This window comes from Triturus cristatus, chromosome 3_1 (genome assembly GCF_964204655.1).
Source record: "Triturus cristatus chromosome 3_1, aTriCri1.1, whole genome shotgun sequence".
NCBI classification, from domain to species: Eukaryota; Metazoa; Chordata; class Amphibia; order Caudata; family Salamandridae; genus Triturus; species Triturus cristatus.
The window spans coordinates 868,546,812-868,567,428 of NC_140583.1; the positions used below are offsets into that span (position 1 = coordinate 868,546,812).

At 45.1% G+C, this 20,617-nt stretch overlaps 1 protein-coding gene across 4 annotated transcripts in view; it reads right to left on the minus strand.

The window, feature by feature from the left end:
• The window catches only part of MYO3B (myosin IIIB), a 2,253,613-nt gene that overhangs the window by 798,425 nt on the left and 1,434,571 nt on the right, over window positions 1-20,617 (minus strand). For all 4 annotated transcript variants that reach the window (XM_085645333.1, XM_085645331.1, XM_085645332.1 and 1 more), the window contains one exon: window positions 144-273. In XM_085645333.1, coding sequence (XP_085501459.1) covers window positions 144-273 — 130 coding nt within the window. The remainder of the gene's footprint in view (window positions 1-143; window positions 274-20,617) is intronic.

Consider the following 20,617-nt stretch of genomic DNA (forward strand, 5'->3'; position numbering starts at 1 on the left):
AACTCTGGGCCGACTACGGAATAATATTAAAACTTCAAGTATTTATGCAATTTCTCAACCTGATGCCGAGTAGTGTAACTTCTCAAGGCCAAAAAGTCTGAATAACTTGTAGCTAAAATCTTGACAAGACCTCTAGAAAGTACCTGTTTTTGTTAACGGGTTAGAGAACAGCTGCTGAAGAAGTTTGTTCTCCGATGTTCTCAGAACCACAACAATGTCAGCAGGAAGTGTATCTCTGTTCTTCTCAAGGAATCCATAGGCATCATACAAAACCTAAAATCAAAACACGAGAGCTTAAGAACATGAAAGCAATACCATTTGAGAGTGCAGGAATAGTTCTGTAAATTTAGGTTAAATTGTGCCTTTTTGTGAGTAAGCAGGAAATATTTAGTTATTGCGAGAAGCTTTTCCAGTATCCCTTCTCACTCACAGGTGCATCAGTGTGAAATTTTGTTGTTTCCATGTTAAAACCCACATTTTAATACATCATTAGTGTGCAATGAATCCATCAGAGATTGTGCTGCTCCAGGCACAGCAGTACAACAAGCAGCAGAACTATAGGGGCGGTTCCACCTGAGAGTAGGAATAAAGTGGCACATGCATTAAGCTTTTTACTGGTCGCAAACAGGCCAATTTGCTGAATCAGCCCGTTTGCGACCAGTAAAAAGCCCTTTCCGATGCATCAAACCTAAATGCATTTGCAAAATAGGTAATCGCAATTTTTGCGATTACCTATTTCGCGAATGCATTTAGTGAATCGCAATTTGCGATTCCCTAAATGCAATGCATGAAGCATTTTAAAAATGCGACTTTGCATTAGGGATTCGCAAATTACCATCAACTACAAATTGATGTTAATTTGCAAATCCTTAGAAAAATGCACAAAATTGCATTTTTCAAAGTGCCATGTGGCACATACACATCTGGGAATGTGTGTGTGTCACATGTGCACACTTACCTTTGTTGGGTGTGCATCAGGGGGGCCTTAGGTTCCCTAGCACCCTTGCATTTGCATTCGCAATTTGCGATGACCTATTTGGTTATCGCAAATTGCAAATGCTTTCCTATTCATTCCTATGGGCCATACGGCCCATAGGAATGAATGGGAATGCATTCCCTAATAGCAAATTGCAATTTGGGATTCGCTATTAGGGAATGTATAGGCATCGCTATTTATTGTGCTATTCCTACATGCATATGGAATTGCGACTCCTAAATAGCTATTCCTTAAAAATCGCTATTAAGGAATCACAATTCCTTCTCTTGATGCATGTGCCCCAGAGGGCCCAAAACAGGAGGTCACAAACCAGTTAGTGCTTTTTGCACCTTCAGTAGCTGGCTCATGAAACCATTTATAAGTACAGGAAGTATTACTACAGGAATACTCTTTTTGGCACAACTATGTGAATCAATCCAGAAACGTCCAACTCCCAATTAGTAAAAGTGCAAAGAGGACCAAGTCCTTTTTAAATGTTTTAACACCCATTCACAAAGGTATTTAAGACTATAGAGAAGAGCACTACAGAAGAACTACTTTAAGTAACTCTAAAATGCCTTTGTGTATAGGCCCCTGAATACTGTGCAACCTCCCCTTCATTTTGTAGTGAGCCTGATTTACTAATCAACCTTATGCCTCATTAATACGAATAGGAGCATTTTGCAATACCCTCTGATTGTCTGCAAGTGCAGCGATGGACACTTGTGAGAGACAGCAGTCCTCCATCCTTGCATATGCATTTCTTGCATGACAACATTTTTTGTAAACGCACACCCTGTCCCTTTAATTGACAGAGAAAAACTGGTATGCGAGAGACTTCAAGGTGGGGGGGGGGGGGACACTGACTGCTCCCCCCAAGACTGTCAGCTCTCACGGTGTCCCACCATGACAGCTTCCATTTTGTGAATGGTTTACCACCACATGTCAGGTTTCACAAAGCATTAAATTATATCATTGCATTTGCAATGATATTAACTTCACACCCCTTCCTCGCTACGATTGTGAATGAGTCACAGAAGGTAATTTGTGAGTCAGAAAGACTTTTCTAAATCACAAAGTACCTTTAGTACAATGTGTCCTGTGCTTTTGCAGTCACAAAGCCTGTGATTTTCAGAATTGCAGGCTTTGTAAACGCAGAAGCATTTCATACAAAGAGCCTACAGTTGCAGTTCATATCAAAATATTCACCAGGCAGCATGCCTCTTTTTGCAAGTTCAGTAAGTGTACACATTCTACCTTAAGACTCTAGGTTTTAAATAAACGTTAACATAAGGCTCAATTGTTGAAATAAACTTTACAAGTTAAGTCTAAATTACAAGTAAATAATATCTTTGCAAATAAATCTTTCAACTAATTTACATGGATGAATTTGTGATTTGTCTTTATTGAATATAGCATTAAAACAGTTTAAAAAACCCTTTGAAACTGCACAAATCATGTAAATGTAGGAAGCCATAACAATAACTTACACATATTTTTGAAGAGTACATACATATTTCCTTTCACAAATTGGCATCAAGGCTCACACCAGTTAACACTGCACATTGAGTCCAAGGCAGTTTAATTTAAACCTGGAGGTCCTGTAAGAATTAGTCAATTGAGGCCATAGGTCCTTTGAAAAACGAGGAAAACTACTTGCAATTCCTAACTGAAGTTCCATTTAAGGACAGAAGTGAGAGACCAACAGGGTTGATATCCTATTAAACTCTGAAGCTTCTTACAGCACTATATCATCATAGCCCGGTGATGAGGGCTATAATACTCAGGCCTTTTTCCTGAGCTACAGGCAGAAGCTACATTCAAGGAACTCAAGTGAGGGAGACTATCTTTATAGCCCGTGGCCAAAGCATAATGCTATTAGAACCTTCCTCCCACTGAGAGAGTAGAAGGAGTCAAAATAAACAGGGAGAAACAGAAAGATAAGCATTCGAATGCTGGAGCAGAAGTTCTATACCAGCCATGCATGGCCCTGAGACACTTCATTGTCTTCAGTAGAGCTCACAACATTCCAGTGCTCAAATATGAGCTATGCTCTAGATATGAGCTATGATGTAGATATGAACTATGGTCTAGATATGAGTATGATCTAGATGGTTTTATATCGCGGAACAGTCCTTTCAGTTTTACCGCAGACTGTGGTTCCGCATGTAGGCAGTTATAGCTGGTGAACTTTTAAAGGGGTTGGGTGTAAAGAATTGCCTTAATGTCCCCAAGACGTCTTATAAAAACATTTAAGTTTTCAACATACTTTCCATGTGAATTAGTTAAAAGTGAATAAGTCTTTAGGACAGTTTACAATGTTTGATTATGCGATTTCTCTGGACTATCATTTATCAAACTGCATAGTGTATCTTTTCTCATTTAATTTGTTCTTTCTCTCCCTTCCAAGTGAAGCTCCAGAATTTGGCTCAAAGGGACAGTGTGGAAAATGTAAAGATCATACAAATGTCTCAATTACATCTCATTGATAGCAGTGATACACAGATCATCTATACATCAGTGGTACTATTTTATTATATTTCGTGTACAGGATCAGAGAATCAATATTATACTTAATCTCCCTGTGCCTAACAAAACGAATGTGTCAATCTGTAACGCAACTGGTGCTCATGTAAAGACCTATGATACCTTTGGGTCGAGTTCGCACTACAGAAAACTCCCAGAAAAAAAGGGAACAGGGAAATAACGAATTCAAACTAGGGGGTAAAGGAAAGAAAAACGTCTTAGGATAGACAAGATTATAGAGTAGCAGATAGTACAATATAAATGTATACAATAAAAACATCCTTCCATGTCAGAAACACAGACGTAAATCAAGAAGGAATACACAATGAATGGTGATCAAAATACGGGTCTAAGGAATTAAAGTAAACATATGCTTTCAAGAGGAAGATGTGAGTCGCTGTTTGAGTGTGTGTTTGGTTAACTGAGTGGGTGTGTGAGTGGCAGTGTTGGAGAGTGAGTGGCTGTATAGGTGAGTGGATGTGTGAGTGGTTGTATGGATTTGTAAATGGGTATGCAAAAGACACACAATTGATGGACGGAATGCAGAACAAATCAAAACATTCACCCCCAGTCAAGAGATCTGGGTTAAATCCATCATTCATTTGCTCACCATGCCACCCCAGTTTAGACCTGGCCATATGCAAATCAGTCTTGACCCTGTGCCTTATGGGAACAGTCCAGCCTGAACTGCCAAGCCAGGTCCTCCCTGGACCAGAAACAAGCATCCTAGGACAGGTTTCGGGGTTTCACCCCTCTGCAGCCAGGATAGCTTGAAGAGGGGTGAAACCGCAAAACCGGTCCTAGGATGCTTGGTTCCAGTCCGGGGAGGACCTGGCTTGGCAGTTCGGGCTGGACTGTTCCCATGAGGCACAGGGTCAAGACTGATTTGCATATGGATGGGCTCAAACTGGAATGGCATGGTGAGCAAAAAAACGATGGATTTAGGCCCAGATCTCTGTACTGGGGTGAATGTATGACATTGTTCTGCATTTTGTCCATCAACTGTTGTTTTTGCATTTGTCACCCCGAGTGGGACGGGTATGCTCAGACATGAGTCCCATGCTCTCCATGCCACTGGAATCAAGCTAACCTGGCTGAAGAGGGGTGAAACTCCGAAACCGGTCCTAGGATGCTTGTTTCCAGTCCAGGGAGGACCTGGCTTGGCAGTTCGGGCTGGACTGTTCCCATGAGGCACAGGGTCAAGACTGATTTGCATATGGCTGGGTTCAAACTGGAATGGCATGGTGAGCAAAAAAACGATGGATTTAGGCCCAGATCTCTGTACTGGGTGAATGTATGACATTGTTCTGCATTCTGTCCATCAACTGTTGTTTTTACTATTTTATTATATACCATGTACAGGATCAGAGAATCAATATTATACTTAATCTCCCTGTGCCTAACAAAACGAATGTGTCAATCTGTAACGCAACTGGTGCTCATGTAAAGACCTATGATACCTTTGGGTCGAGTTCGCACTACATAAAACTCCCAGAAAAAAACGGGAACAGGGAAATAACGAATTCAAACTAGGGAGTAAAGGAAAGAAAAACGTCTTAGGATAGACAAGAGTATAGAGTAGGCCTGGGCAAAAATTTCGTTCCGTTCGCGGAAATTGCGATAATTTGACATTTTTGCGTTCCGCGGAGAGCGCGAAAATGTCAAAAATTCCGGTTTCCGCAGCTTGGCGATAATTTGTTTCTTGCTCACGCTGTAAAATAATACATTCTCGCGCGCGCGCGCGCGATCGCCTTACCTGAATCCCTGCGTTCGCCGACAAGTTTTCTTGATCCGGTCGCGTTCTCCATGAGATGTTGTATTGTTTTTAGCCATTTGCGCTGTCTCGCGACAGTTCGTGCCCGCAGTGACGTCATGCGTCGCGCGATCACGTCTTTCTTCTCGCGATCATGCACCGCGAGAACAACTCAAAACAAGATGGCCGCGCCCGCAAGCAACCACATGGGTAAGTTGGCGACCCGCAACCATGCAGAAAATCTCGCGAACATGCCGGAAAAAAACTTCCGCATCTTCGCGATATTTCTGCTTGTTTGCGATAATTTTAAACATTCTCGCGATAATTTGCGAAGGTTAATTCCGCAAATTCCGCCCACCCCTAGTATAGAGTAGCAGATAGTACAATATAAATGTATACAATAAAAACATCCTTCCATGCCAGAAACACAGACGTAAATCAAGAAGGAATACACAATGAATGGTGATCAAAATACGGGTCTAAGGAATTAAAGTAAACATATGCTTTCAAGAGGAAGAGGTGCCGAACGCATTTTAAGAAATGAAATGAATATAAAATACATTTTACAAAGCGCTCGATTGCCCGAGGTTGTCTTGGCGCTGGCAAAACACGGAAGGATAAAGATAGTAAACCTGGTTAGGGAGCTATAGATTAAAAAGCCAAGTTTTGAGATTCTTTCTAAAAACAGACAGGGATGTGCTGGTCTTTAAGTGAAGAGGTAGGGCATTCCACCATTTTGTTGTGCCATAAAGAAAACTTCTTCCCTCGCCAGCAAACTTGTTTAAAATTGGGCACTATGAGGTTGTCTCCTGAAGAAGATTGAAGTAGCCTCGCAGGAATGTATCTAACAAATTTCTTTTCAAAAGCAGTCAGGACCTTCGTCAAGTAAGGCGTTATAGGCAATGCAAAGCGTCTTAGAATCTTTCCTTTGCTCTAATAATGACTTAAAGACAAAACATTGTCTGGGTATTCTGAGCAATAGGCATGCCGCCGAATTCTGCAGGATCTGTAACTTATTGAAGAACTGTTTCTGTAAATTGATGTACCGACCATTGCAATAATCTATTTTGGACAGGGTAAGGATGGTTACTACTAATTTCCTAGCTCCAGTAGGATAAAAGACAATCCTTCTCTGACTTTTTAGCATAAAAAATTCACTAGAAGTGATTGCATCTACCTGTTTGTCAAAAGACAGATGGTTATCAAAAGTCCCCACCAGATTCTTCACCTGCGTTACTGGGGTCAGAACCGATCCAAGATCAGCTGACCATCAATCAGGGACCAGAAGGAACCATTGTTTCCCAGTAGTAGTACTTCCATTTCATCTGAATCTAATTTTAAGCAGTTGCACATCATCCAGTTGTTAACTTGTTGCATGCAGTTGCGGAAATTGGCAGCTGATTATTGCTGATTGCCAGCAACTGAGACAAAATTTGGATATTGTCGGTGTAACTAACTACTGAGAAATCCAGATTTCTAATCAAAGTGACTATTGGTTGAACAGGGTCGGGCTCAAAGAAAATCCCTGTGTGACACCACAAGGAAGAGAGAAGGAATCAGAAAGATATCCATCCAAAGATTCAACTGCACTCTCTCTGTGAGGAAGGAGGATAATAACGCTAGGGCGGAAGAACCGATGCCCAAAGATTCGCCATGGTCAATCTAAATCTTATGATTGACCATGCAGCCGAAAGATCAAGAAGACTCTCCAGGCAGACCTATATTCTCTTCCATAGGGTAACTGCTAGAAAACACTTTTAAGTACTTTGATCACTACTTAAGACCGTTAGTGACAGCTTTACCCACATACCTCGAGGATACCACGAGGTATGTGGTAATCTCACGAGAAGACCGGAAAACAGGGAAAGGAGGCGGCCTAGCAATCATCTTCAGAGATTGCTATAAGTGCCGCAGTACCCCTAACATCTTACCTGACTGCGAAAGTCTCTCTTTCGCCCTGGACTTCTCCCCTACTAACACATTCTCCGGCCTACTCATATACCGTCCACCCGGTATGTTAGGACAATTCACATGCAACCTCCCACCTATTATAGCCAGCCTAGCATGTAATTCACCCAACTTTACACTCCTAGGCGACCTTAACATCCATTTTGACAACTCTCTGGACCACGCCGCCTCAGAGGTTTCTTCAAGCCTATCTGCTCTAGAATTGACACAATTAGTTCCCAAACCCACCCACATCAAGGGCCACTTACTGGACCCTGTGTTCAGCAATAGTACGAATCTCTCCATTGGTATTCCTTCTCCTCTTCCCTGGTCAGATCACTTCCTGATTCCCCTACTTTGGACACCCGCCGTTTCCCACCCCCCCACCTCAACTAACACCTGTAGAGCTCGCAACTGGTCTAACCTTCCGTTAGACAAATGGCAAGCAACCCTTGACTCCACCAGACCCCCTCACAACCCCAACCCCACCACAGCAAACGAGGACTACAATCAGTGGATCTCTAACTCACTTAACTCAGTGCTCCCCATGAAACTAACCAAGACTAAGCGACCCACAAAAACAGCCCCCTGGTACTCCACTGAATTGCGCGATTTAAAACGCCACCGCAGGAGACTAGAAAGGCAGTGGCGACTGGACTACTCCCCATCTAGGAAGCTCGCCTACAGACAAGCGATCCGCACCTACAAACTTGAACTAAAAAACTCCCAATCCATTTTCTTTGAAGAAAAAATCAACGCAGCGGTCTCCCGCCCAAAAGAAATCTACCGTATCGCAAAAACCCTTCTTAAACTTCCGGACAAACCCCCCAACACTACTAATGTACAAACCTGCTGTAATGACTTGGCTGAGTTCTTCTATCAGAAAATCCAAACCATCTACACCTCTTTCCCCCCTACCACCACCAACCCCGCCCCCCTTCATCCCAGCTCCAGACAACCCTGGATTCCTTTCCCCTTCTTACTGCCACCACGCTAGAACCGCTTCTGCTCCAGGTGAATTCTGGCTCCCCCAATGATCCAGCACCTCCTCGCACTTTGCTGACGGCTAACGGAAATATCCTCCCCACCATACTCAACCTACTCAATGCATCCCTTTCCACCGGCTCTGTCCCACTACCCTGGAAGCGTGCTATGGTGAAGGCCCTTTTGAAGAAACCCAATCTAGACCCTGATAACCCCACCAATTACCGCCCTATTTCCCTGCTGCCATGGCTGAGCAAAATTTCGGAAAATTTGCCAATGCCACCCTCACCAAATTCCTTGATTCCAACCGCCTACTCGACGCCACCCAGACTGGCTTCCGGCCCATGCACGGGACCGAAACCGCTCTAGTGGCAGTAACGGAGGAAGCGAAAAACATCCTGGACCGGGGAGGATGCGCGGCAATCATTCTCCTCGACCTAAGCGCAGCCTTCGACACGGTCTGCCATAATATCCTCCTACATCGGCTCACCAATTTACGAGTCTCAGGGATTGTGCTGGATTGGCTCAAATCCTTTCTCTCCGAACGTTACTTCCAGGTCTTTGAGGGAGAATTCACCTCCCCGGACAAACCCCTCGGATGTGGAGTCCCTCAAGGCTCCTCCTTAAGCCCTACCCTTTCCAATATATACATGAGCCCCCTAGCTGAGATTGTCCGCCCTTTCGCAATAAAAATCGCCACCTACGCCGACGACACTCAGCTAGTGGTGGCTCTTAATCAATCCTCATCCCCACAAAATAACCTCAGGGACTGCCTCGAGGAGGTCACCAAATGGATGACTTTATCATGCCTCAAACTCAACGGGGACAAAACAGAATTGATGCTCTTAGGCAACTCCTCTCCTTCCCTCATCACCCTATCCTGGCCGACCTCCATCGGTCCCCCCCCCACCCCCAAAGACAAAATAAAGAGCCTCGGCATCTGGCTGGACAAATCCCTCAACTTTAATGATCAGGCAGTCAAACTGTCCGCCACCTGCTTCGGCCTACTACGGCTCCTACGTAAAATCCTCCCCCTTCTGCCACCCCAACCTCGACAGATAATGGTCCAGGGTCTCATTCGGTCTCGGTTAGATTTCGGGAACGCTCTCTATTTAGGGACACCCCAAGCCACTCTGCGCAAGCTCCAAACTCTTCAAAATTGCGCCGCTCGAACTCTGTTCATGATACCCCGGCGGACCTCCGCCAAACCCGGCCTAAGGAATCTCCATTGGCTCCCAGTCAAGGAAAGGATTGATTTCAAGGCCCTATGTATTGCCCATCGAGCCTTCTGGAAAACTGGAGCGTCCATAAACCACTCTCTTATCAACCTCTACATACCCTCCAGACCGCTCAGATCATCCTCCTCCTTTCTTGCCACGGTACCTAGGATAAAAAGAACCAGGAGTGGAGGCCGCTTCTTCTCCTACAACGCGGCCATCCTTTGGAACTCCATCCCCCTCTCCCTTCGCTCTGAGCCCAACCTTCTCCGGTTCCGTAAGAAATTGAAAACCCTGCTTTTCAATAGACCAGCATAGTACCCAGTTCCATAACCACTTGCTCTGTCCGTAGCGCTAGGACGCCTCAGGGTAGCTATCGCGCTCTATAAATTGTTTTTTCATTTCATTTCATTTCATTTCATACCACACACTTTCTGAACACCATTGACGGCATTTAATGGGAAAATGATTACAGCTTACTTACTATGGATGTCGCAAGCCTTTTCACATGCGTAAAACACGAAGCAGGTTCTAAGGTGTGAGAAGTTGGCCTGATATATGCTGTCCACTAGTTATAGTGGGCACCTGGTATCAGTCCAAACAACCCCTTATGGTGATAGGTTAAAGACAACCTTTATTGAAAGATATCCTAGTGGTAGCTATGGAGAGCAGCCTTCAGGCTAAGTCTTGAAGGAATGTAAAGCAGCTTGTTTTACCAGTCTATAATCTCTTGAATAATCAAATGAAAGGACAACCACACCAGGTATATACTTAAAATATATGTATTTAAGATAAAACACACCCCTCTAGTCTCTTTATGAGACTAGAGTATGAAGTACTTAAGTTACAAGTCAGTATTTAACAGTAATAGCAAAAAACACGTTTGGGCCCTAGGGGTGTACCAAACCATATACCAATAAAGTGGTATAAGAACCACGACTGAACTAGACACAAGGCCTAGAGCCTGTAGAAGTGCTTGGACCACAAGGAACCACCCAAGGTAGTGACACAGGGGACCCATGGGGGACGCGTGCAGTGTGAGAACACAGCCGCAAATCGCCGTTTACTTCTATGGGAAAAGTCGCGGTTGGTAATTTAGAGTTTAAGGACACTTAGAGGATATCTACGAGCGAACCCTTTTGGACTTAGAGGTGTCTAGGGCCAACACCCATGGGAGCACCGGAGTACTTGAGTCACCAAACCCAGGGAAACCGGATGCATAGGTGTCAAATGGTGTCGGGTCGCGTCGCTGTTTTCAATGGAAGATGCTCAGGAAGTGCTGCTGTCGTAAAGAGGAGAAGTGTCCGGAGAGATCCAAGCCGATGACAACCAGGAGCTGGATTCGAGCTGTCCCACGACGTCTGTCGAGTGCTGCGGTGTCGGCGACCAGATTGGACCCAACAAGCCTTGGCAATGGCAAGTCACTTGGAATCAGAGAAAGGACGTCGGTGTAGACCAGCAAGTTCTGGGGGACTCACCCGGCGAGGGTAAGTCGGGGCACGTCTGGAGCAACCAGGAAAGCTCAATCAGAAGAAGAGTTGCCTTCGTGGGGACCCACTAGCCAACGGGCTAGCGATCGGGAAGGAGCCTCGAGCGGTCGCACTGGAAACTGGCCCACGGGTCACTCGTAGAGTGGAGGCCAGAAATCTTCGGTGCAGGAGGTGCTCAAGGCTGGGGCTACTCAGAGCCCAAAGCACAACTTCGAGGAAGACCAGGAAGATGATGGATCAGCAAAAGATCACGGTGTCCAGGGGTCGCGGTTCCACATCACCCACGATAGCCACGGGCATCAGCTTTGCTATGGACTCATGGTAGCCTCGGAGAAGTCTGGAAATCCACCTCTGGTGATGCAAAGACTTCGGCGTCCGGCAGGAGCTTCAGCGATGCAGACCGGACAGTTGCTTCTTTGGTGCCTGCCAAGCAGGGGAGTCACACCTTGACCCCAAGGGAGATTTCTTCAGTCTTCTAGTTAAATTAGAACGTCGAAGGTCCAGGATATATGTTGCAGAGTTTCGTCCAGGGTAATCTAAAGTCGCAAGGACTGGGTTCCCATACTTATACTAAGTTTGTGGGTTGGACATACTCTAGGGACCCACCTATGGGAGGGTTTGGAAAGAGGAGTGGTTACACCCATTTCCTTTGTCCAGTTTTGCGCCAGAGCAGGGGAAGGTAGCCCCTGCAACCGGTTTGAACTGGACTATGCACAGGGACACCAAGTGTGCCCCAGTGCAGGACTTCAAAGCACCAGAGATTGCTCCCGCCCAGCCAATACACATCTGCCTGTCTGGGGAGGTGGTTACACCTCCCTGGGACAGGAAACCTATTGTCCAGGCCTCCCCTGCTGGAGTTTCAGTCAGCAGCAGTAGGCCAGACCCGTGTCTGTGGCAGTGGCATCCATTTTGTGATGCCAGGGCTGTAGAAAGTCTTTACCGGGTTAGATCAGTGTGAACGTGTCTCTCCCTCTAGAAGGGTGGAATGCTACTCCCGCCGCCAGAACTGGCGGGGGGGGGTAGTATTCCAAAGCGTTTGACACCAAACACAAAATGTTTCCATGCAGCCAGTCCAAAGTTAGCATTTACTGCGAGGTTATAATGCACTTAAGAGTATATGTCAGGCTGCACCACAAACAGCATCAGAGGAGGTACTCCGAATGCTGCAGAGGGGCTCTGCTCATGCAGGGGCACCCTTTCACATAAAAACCAAGCACTCTGCCTTCAGGATTGTTAAGGCCTGCCATAGGAGTGACTTATAGGTTTTATATATGTGTGCAATGGTAGTGATATAGGTAGCCTATACCACTGTAAGGGGTGCAAGCACCACCTTACCCAGGCTGCAGTAGCAGACCTGTGGTGTCATTTTGGAGTGCTTCCCGGGGGTGGCATAATACATGCTTCAGCCCCTGGTAGCCCTCTGAGGTACCTATGCCCTAGGTACATAGTATACCATATACTAGGGGCTTATAAGGCACTCCAGAATCCAATTAGAAATGTACCTAATGTACATGGAAACCATTTTAGAGGGGAAGCAGCTAGGCTGGGGTCCTGATTAGCAGTACCACAGCCAGACTAAGGTCGAAAAATAGTGAAACACCAGCAAAAAGTGGGGGTACCCATGTGAAGCAGATCCTACTCTCCTACATAAGGCATGCCAGCATTTTCTCAAAGCAAGATTCATGTCCTTCTTACTACATACTGAAATGGTTATTGACATTATCAATTTTGGTTTTAATAACAACTACTTTAATCTTGTTGACAAGATGTATAAGCAACTGCAAGGTACGTCGATGGGCACCTGCTTCACCCCCAGCTATGCGAATCTCTTCATAGGCTGGTGGGTGGAGCAGGTGTTCAGGAGCCACAAGGTCTTTGATGACCACATTATTCTGTGGCAGCATTTTGAGGACATCTTTGTGATTTAGAAAGGTGATGTGAAATCTGCCGAAAATGTTGTTGAATGTTTGAATAACAATGAACGTAACCTGTATTTCACAGGGCACATTAGTAAGACCAGTGTGGAATTTCTGGATGTGGAAGTGTCTGTATGAGGTGATAAATTAGAGACCAGTTTGTTCTGTAAAACCACCGCAGGCAATAGTTTTATGTTTGCCACTAGTGCTCACCAGAGAAATCCAATTTACAGTATACCCTACGGATAGCTTTTGAGAGCTAAGAGAAATTGAAGTACCAAAACAGCACTCGAAAAAGAAAGAAAAATCACAGTAAAACGCTTCAAGGAACGAGGCTACTCAGCCAGATTTATCAGACAGGCACCACCTAGGGTTGACATGATTACACACCAGAGTTTGTTTCAACCCAAAAGAAAAGTGCCAACCGATGATGGGGAATCTATCAGGTTCATGACCACCTTTTCTAACCAAGCTCAAAAGGTCAGGCACATTTTAACCAAGTACAAAAGTGTATGGGTCAAACCACAAATCATCTTCAGGAGCAGTCACTCATTGAGGGACAGCTTGAGTAAAAGTTATGTTACCAGCATAACACCTGTCCGACAGGGAGTTTTTTTTTTACATTTGCAACAACTGCAGGGCATGCAGCAACAGATGCAATGTTTCCAGTCTCCCTATTCCTAATTCTACCAGACAGTTTGAAATCAGAACGTATACCAACTGTAATACAGAGTCTTGCATTTATTGCCTTATCTGTCCATGCAGCCTTTTGGACATTGACAGCAAAATACACAAGGCTAAGAAGCATATACTTGAACATCTCAGAGTGATTAGACACAACAATCAGCAGTACGCAGTCACAAAACATAGTTATGATGTGTAATGTACCCCCAATATAGGCCTGGGTAGTCACCTAACCTTTCACCTACATTTTCCCTGCCATTGTAGTACATAACCTTTTTTGGTATTGACCTTTAACCTAGTTAGGTGCTACATAAATGTTGTGTGGTTTTTCCTGAATACTAGCCTACTTTATTATGCATGAGGATTCTCAGAATCACAGCAGGATTACCATCTTCTGCATAATAACTATGTATAAGGGTCATCCCTTTCGTCATCCTTGGCTGACATGGCACAGCAAGGTAGAACCCCTGAGGGTACCTTTTGTTAATACAAACACCATATCTTTGCTGGGGCGGGATGAGGAGAAAAGACTTCCATGCTGACACACTGACGCAAGACGCTGAGGTTCCTGCACGCAGACACTCCAGCATGCAGTGGTCTGACATCCCTCACAGGGTGTCCTTCTCAAGTCCTTCGTTCTCTCACACCAGGTAATGGGTTTGGTTTTATCCTAGGGGGATTCTTGGCTATACACCTACATACATGCTAGGTACATTTAGGTACATCTAGTTAGGGTTAGCATCGTAGGAGTAGGCATTATTATTGTCATGTCCATATATGCATGCATATATCCATGGTTTTAGCACTATGGTAGAAATCTACCATCCATTTACTCTATTGGTGCTTATAATCATTTATATTTGTTTCGGTCTTATGGTTGTTGCAGCCCACATATTTTACACTAGAATGATGCTGGTTCAATAAATGCTTATTGAAAATGTCCCCATCAGTAATTCTGTGTATATCTGAGACAAAGTGAGCACGTGTGACTGAGCAAAAAGTATTGTACTGTTTCCACGATCCCTGAGGGGACAGGGTTGTTATGTTCGATAGTTGCCAGAAACTATTTTCTCCTTGTTAAGAGGGGCTCATAGTGGCACTGTGAGCTAGCTGGTATACAGGCGAGCATATCCGGTGGGGGTGTCTGGAATCAGTCTGGACACTAGACCCACAGTTTATGTTGTCTAAACATGCAGATTTTATGTAGATTTATAGGAACTATACAACAACATTTTGCTGAGCAACACTTTGGTAATGAAAAACTCTTGCATTTTGTGTTTCTTGACACAGTTGTATTGAACAGGGGAGGCGATAGGATGAAGACACTTCACCAGTTGGAATCAAGATTAATTCTTGATTTCAATACTTTAACCCCTCAGGGCTTGAATTCAGATGAAGAATTGGCAGCACATCTACAGTAGTGATATCTTTTGCAATGTTCTTCCTACTTTTAGAGCTTCTAGTGAGTGGCTGATAGTTTTATGGTTTTAACTTCACTGCACTTTTATCTTTTTCACCCAGGTCCCTGCAAATTACACTAATGGGTGCCGCAACCTTTACTGCACCACACCAGACATGATGAATGCATCTAGTCAGCACCTGCACTCGGCGTATTGTTCACTTGGCATCCAGCTCTTCAGTCAATAGGATCACGGCACAACTCATTAGTCAGCATGAATACAGGTCTTATTTGCACTTATTCATAGAGATTATAGTTTACTACTATTGCAGCCAGGACATTGCCCACTAGGGCAAGGCTCAGTATTAGGCTCAGATTAAATAACTTTTTGTTGGCCTTTGTCTGCATGTCTACTCTGCACCAGCTAGGACATAGTTTCCATAGGAAGAGCATTTTTTGTTTTGCCTATAACTTAGGCGTCGTTCGATGAATCTACATGAAATGTTCCAAACTAATTCTTTGTTCATATCAGCTCCTATGATGAAAGTCTGGGGGTGATTCGTTAAGGGGGGGCAGAGAAAAAAGGGGGGGGCAAAACGTGTTTTCTCCATGTTAATTTCCATCTGGTGCTGTGGTCGCTGCCACGGACTTGGGGTGACTGCTATTCAGGACTCAGGACACAGTTACACAAGTGGGATCGGCTTGTGTTAAAGAGGGTTAGTGCCACCATGTGTCACCGGCCTTGCATATAGAAATATGCCTAACTGATCAAAGGGAGTATGCTGCTGTGGTCGCTGCCACAGACTTGGGTTCACTGCCATTCAGGACTCAGGACACAGTTACACATGTGGGATCGACTTGTATTGAACAGGGTTAGTGGCACCACGTGCTGTTGGCCTTGAATATGGAAATATCACTCACTGATCAGAGGGAGTCTGGTGCTGTGGTCACTGCCATGGACTTGGGGTGACTGCTATTCAGGACTCAGGACACAGTTACACATGTGGGATCGGCTTGTGTTAAAGAGGGTTAGTGGGACTAAGTGTCGCCGGCTTTGCACATGGAAATATGTCTAACTGATCAAAGAGAGTATGCTGCTGTGGTCACTGCCACGGACTTGGGGTCACTGCCATTCAGGACTCAGGACACAGTAACACATGTGGGATCGGCTTGTGTTAAAGAGGGTTAGTGGGACTACGTGTCGCCGGCCTTGCATATCGAAATATGCCTCACTGATCGAAGGGAGTCTGGTGCTGTGGTCGGTGTCATGGACTTGGGGTCACTGCCATTCAGGACTCAGGATACAGTTACACATGTGGGATCGGCTTGTGTTGGACAGTGTTAGTTGGCACCACCTGTCCAAAATTCAAATTGCGAGCTCTGCTACCCGCAGGGTAGACTGCTGAGTGTTCGTTTGTACTTGAAAATGAATTTGTTGATTGTACTAAAGCTATAACTGATATAAAAAATGTTCAAGAAGAAAGGATACTAAAAGGATATTATGTAGATTTGAGGCCTGTAATAGTTACTTGCCTAGTGGACTCTGTAGTTAATGAATGAAGAAATAATGTTCATTGTGAGCCCTACTGAGTGCAGTGTAGGCGTATGTTGAAAAGATGAAATAAGTATAGAATACACTGACGAAGTGTTGGATTTTCTGAGTACAATCTTGTTGTTAGAAATTAGCATTTAAAATTGGAAATGCGAGCTGTACTGCCTGCAGTGTCGACTGCTATTCCATGTTAGTTTGCATTTGAAGATTAATTTGGTCATTGCAGTAAAGCTATAACTGATATTAAAAAAAAGTTCTTGAAGCGAGGATACTAAAAGGATAATATGTAGGGTGTATGACTGTAATAGTTACTTGCCTACTGGAGTCTGTAGTTGCATATGGAAATACCCCTCACTGATCAAAGGGAGTGTGGTGCTGTGGTCGCTGCCACTGCCTTGGGGTGACTGCTATTCAGGACTCAGGGCACAGTTACACATGTGGGATCGGGTTGTGTTAAAGAGGGTTAGTGGGACTAAGTGTCGCCGGCCTTGCATATCAAAATATGCCTTACTGATCATAGGGAGTGTGGTTCTGTGGTCGGTGCCACGGACTTGGGGTCACTGCCATTCAGGACTCTGGACAAAGTTACACATGTGGGATTGGCTTGTGTTGAACAAGGTTAGTGGCGCCACGTGTCGCCGGCCTTGCATATGGAAATATGTCTAACTAATCAGAGGGAGTATGCTGCTGTGCTCGCTGCCATGGACTTGGGGTCACTGCCATTCAGGACTCAGGACACAGTTCCACATGTGGAATTGTTCGGCTTGTGTTGAATAGAGTTATTGGCACCACGTGTCGCTGCCGTTGCATATGGAAATATGCCTCACTGATTGAAGGGAGTCTGGTGCTGTGGTTGTCTCACGGAGTTGGGGTCACTGCCATTCATGCCTCAGGACACAGTTCCACATGTGGAATTGTTCGGCTTGTTTTGAACAGGTTAAGTGGAACCACGTGTCGCCGCCGTTGCATATGGAAATATGCCTCACTGATCGAAGGGAGTCTGGTGCTGTGGTTGTCTCACGGAGTTGGGGTCACTGCCATTCAGGACTCAGGACACAGTTCCACATGTGGGATCGGCTTGTGTTGAAGACAGTTAGTGGCACCATTTGTCGCCGATCTTCCACAGTGCAGGCCAAAGATAGCGGTGAGCAAGGGCTCACAGCCACGTGCATACATTGGTGGCCCCACCGGCCTGCGTAGTGCAGGTTCAGTGGCACCACGTGTCGCCGGCCTTCCATATGGAAATACCCCTCACTGATCGAAGGGAGTCTGGTGCTGTGGTCGCTGCCATTCAGGACTCAGGACACAGTTACACATGTGGGATCAGTTTGTGTTGAACAGGGTTAGTTGGCACCACGTGTCGCTGGTCTTCCACAGTGTAGGCCGGAGGCTGCGGTCAGCAAAGGCCCACAGGCAGGTGACGTTGAGTAGAGCTGCACAGATTGGGAGCATTTGGTCTTCTTAACCCATTATAGTCTCTTACACAATTTACATCGTTACTAATCTTGAATTGTGAACCATGTAACCCCAGTGTAGGACGGAGGCAGCAGTCAGGATGGGCGCACAGCCACGTGGCGTTGAGTTGAGCTGCACAGTTAGTGGCACCTGGAGTACTCAGCGTGTGCGCACCCTGCGATGATACGTGGTTCCGGCGGGCCGCACTGGGAGCAATGTGTTTTGTCTAATGAATTCTGCTTTGATGAGGCCATGTGGCGATGACTTATGGTGCAGTGAGTTAATAGCACCTGAAGCACACAGCGTGTGCGCAGCCTGCGGTCATGCCTGGTCCGTGCGGGGCGCACTGGGAGCAACGTGTCTTGCGAACTGGACTGCGACATCTGCAATCGCCACTGCATCTGAATTGTGAGCGCTGCTGTCCGTAGTGTAGATCGAAGGCAGTAGTCTGTACAGATATAAGTCTGCGGTGCTGTGCCGCTGTGTTCGCAGGGGGCCTGTGTCGAGGAGGCCCGCGGTTATGGCGGCAGCCACGTGCCAGGGTGAGTGTTGGACTGTATAAATGACTATATTTGAGAGTGAGTGATTGTGAGAGTGCCTGTATGGATCAGTGTGTGCTTGTATTAGTTATTGTATTAGAGTGTAAGTATGTGTTAGTATATGTTTAAATAAGTGACGTGGTATGTGTAAAACTGTACAGGTGAGTAAATTAAAGTGTGATTGAATATTTCCATTACTGACTAGATGTGTGAATAACTCTATGAATGAGAGGCGGTGTGTGAGTGTCTGTATAGATATGTGACTGGATATGATAATGCTGTATTGATGGCTGACTGTATGTATGAGTGAGTGTATGGGTGAATGAATGGATGTGTGTGTAGACCTACAAATTAGTGAGTGGATATGTACTAACTGCTATTGGTGTGTTCATGGTTTCAAAAATTATATAGCCTGTATTTTAGAGTGGGTGTATCAAGTGTTATATTAGGGTCTGATGAGGTGCATCAGATTTTGACGTGGATGAGGTCATCAGTGATGTCATTTGAGATGTCATCAGTGATGTCACTGACCATGACCGTTCCCTTTAAGGCGCGCGCGCACCTCCCCTGACTTCAGCGTGCACTGCCGTCTGTGGAGCGCGCACAACATAGCCAGGACGTCGCGAGAGTCGTGCCGCCGCTTTAAAGAAGCGAGCGGCGCGAAAAGCAGGCACTTTTGACTGCGGTGCCGGAGGAGTCGTCGTGACGGAGTACAGGTAAGGGGGCTTGTTGCCTTGGGGGCTTGGGGGCGTGTGGCTGCAGAGCGCGGGGCAGATTGTGGCCTTTTGTTTAAGTATTGATGGTAATCACAGCCCGTGAAGGGGTTCTGATTACCATCAGTACTTAAACAAAAGGCCACAATCTTCCCCGCGCTTTACTAACAAAAGAGTAGAGCCAGTTTCAAACACAGGGTGTACTTTGGTACACGCTGTGTTTTTAAACGGGCTCTACTCTTCTGTTAGTAAAGCGCGATGCGGGGACGATTGTGGCCTTTTGTTTAAGTATTGATGGTAATCAGAGCCCCTTCACAGGCTGTGATTACCATCAATACTTAAACACAAGGCCACAATCGTCCCCGCACCACGCTTTACTAACAAAAGAGTAGAGCCAGTTTAAAAACACAGCGTGTACTTTCAGAAAGTACACGCTGTATTTTGAAACTGGCTCTACTCTTTTTGTTAGTAAAGCTCGGTGCGGGGACTATTGTGGCATTTTTCTCTGATGAACTTTGGTGCTGGGAACCAGAGTTCAAGCCTCGAGGTCGCGTCCACATCCTGTGATTGTGGGCAAATCACGTAATCTCCCTGTGCCTGAATATGTAATGTAAATACGGTGCTCATGTACAGCACTCCAATACCTTCGGGTCGAGTTCGCGCTATATAAAAGATGCAAAAAAAATACAAAAAACAGTAAATGGGGGCGGAGGGGTAGACGGACAAATGGGGAGGTATAGGGGAATTCGAAATGATAGTAGCAGTTGATTATACATTTCTGAGACAGTTATGTTGGAGGATATGACATTAATTATGCAGTACACAACATGTTAATGCGACTGAATCAGTGCTATATGCCAGGTTGCATATAATTATGCTCTGTCAGACACAGAAATTCACAGCTTATGCATTTTTATTAATTGAGGCAGCACCCACAAATCAAAAACGAGTGCCCGGAGCCAGGGGGATGCATGTGGGCATATGCGGTCAGTACTGAAGGAGAGATGCACAGTGGTGAGATGCACCATACAGTTCAATCGATAGTTGGCATCTAGACCAAGCACCTGCAGTTTAGTACAGACCTCTCAAACTCCTCTCAGATAAAAGATCATCTTGGAAGTCCATAATATTTCTTTGAGTGATGCCACCACCACCCAGTAGAACCATCAGATCAAAGGTTTCAATGTGTGGAAGGCCAACACAACCTTTCACCTCTATAAGAATGGGAAAATAAATACTATTGAGATGAGTAATGATAATTCCTAATATTCAAATGTTTAATTACTGTTCATTGTATTATGTGGCATCTTATATTGAAGTTGATATAGTATTCTGCTGTTGAAGGGTCACAAAATAATAATGCTACAACTTAATCATCTTGTGAAGGATACATTTAGAACTTCCACAACAACTGCTAAAGCAGTTTATTGTACCCCGTTACATGGACATAATTGTGCTATTTTGTT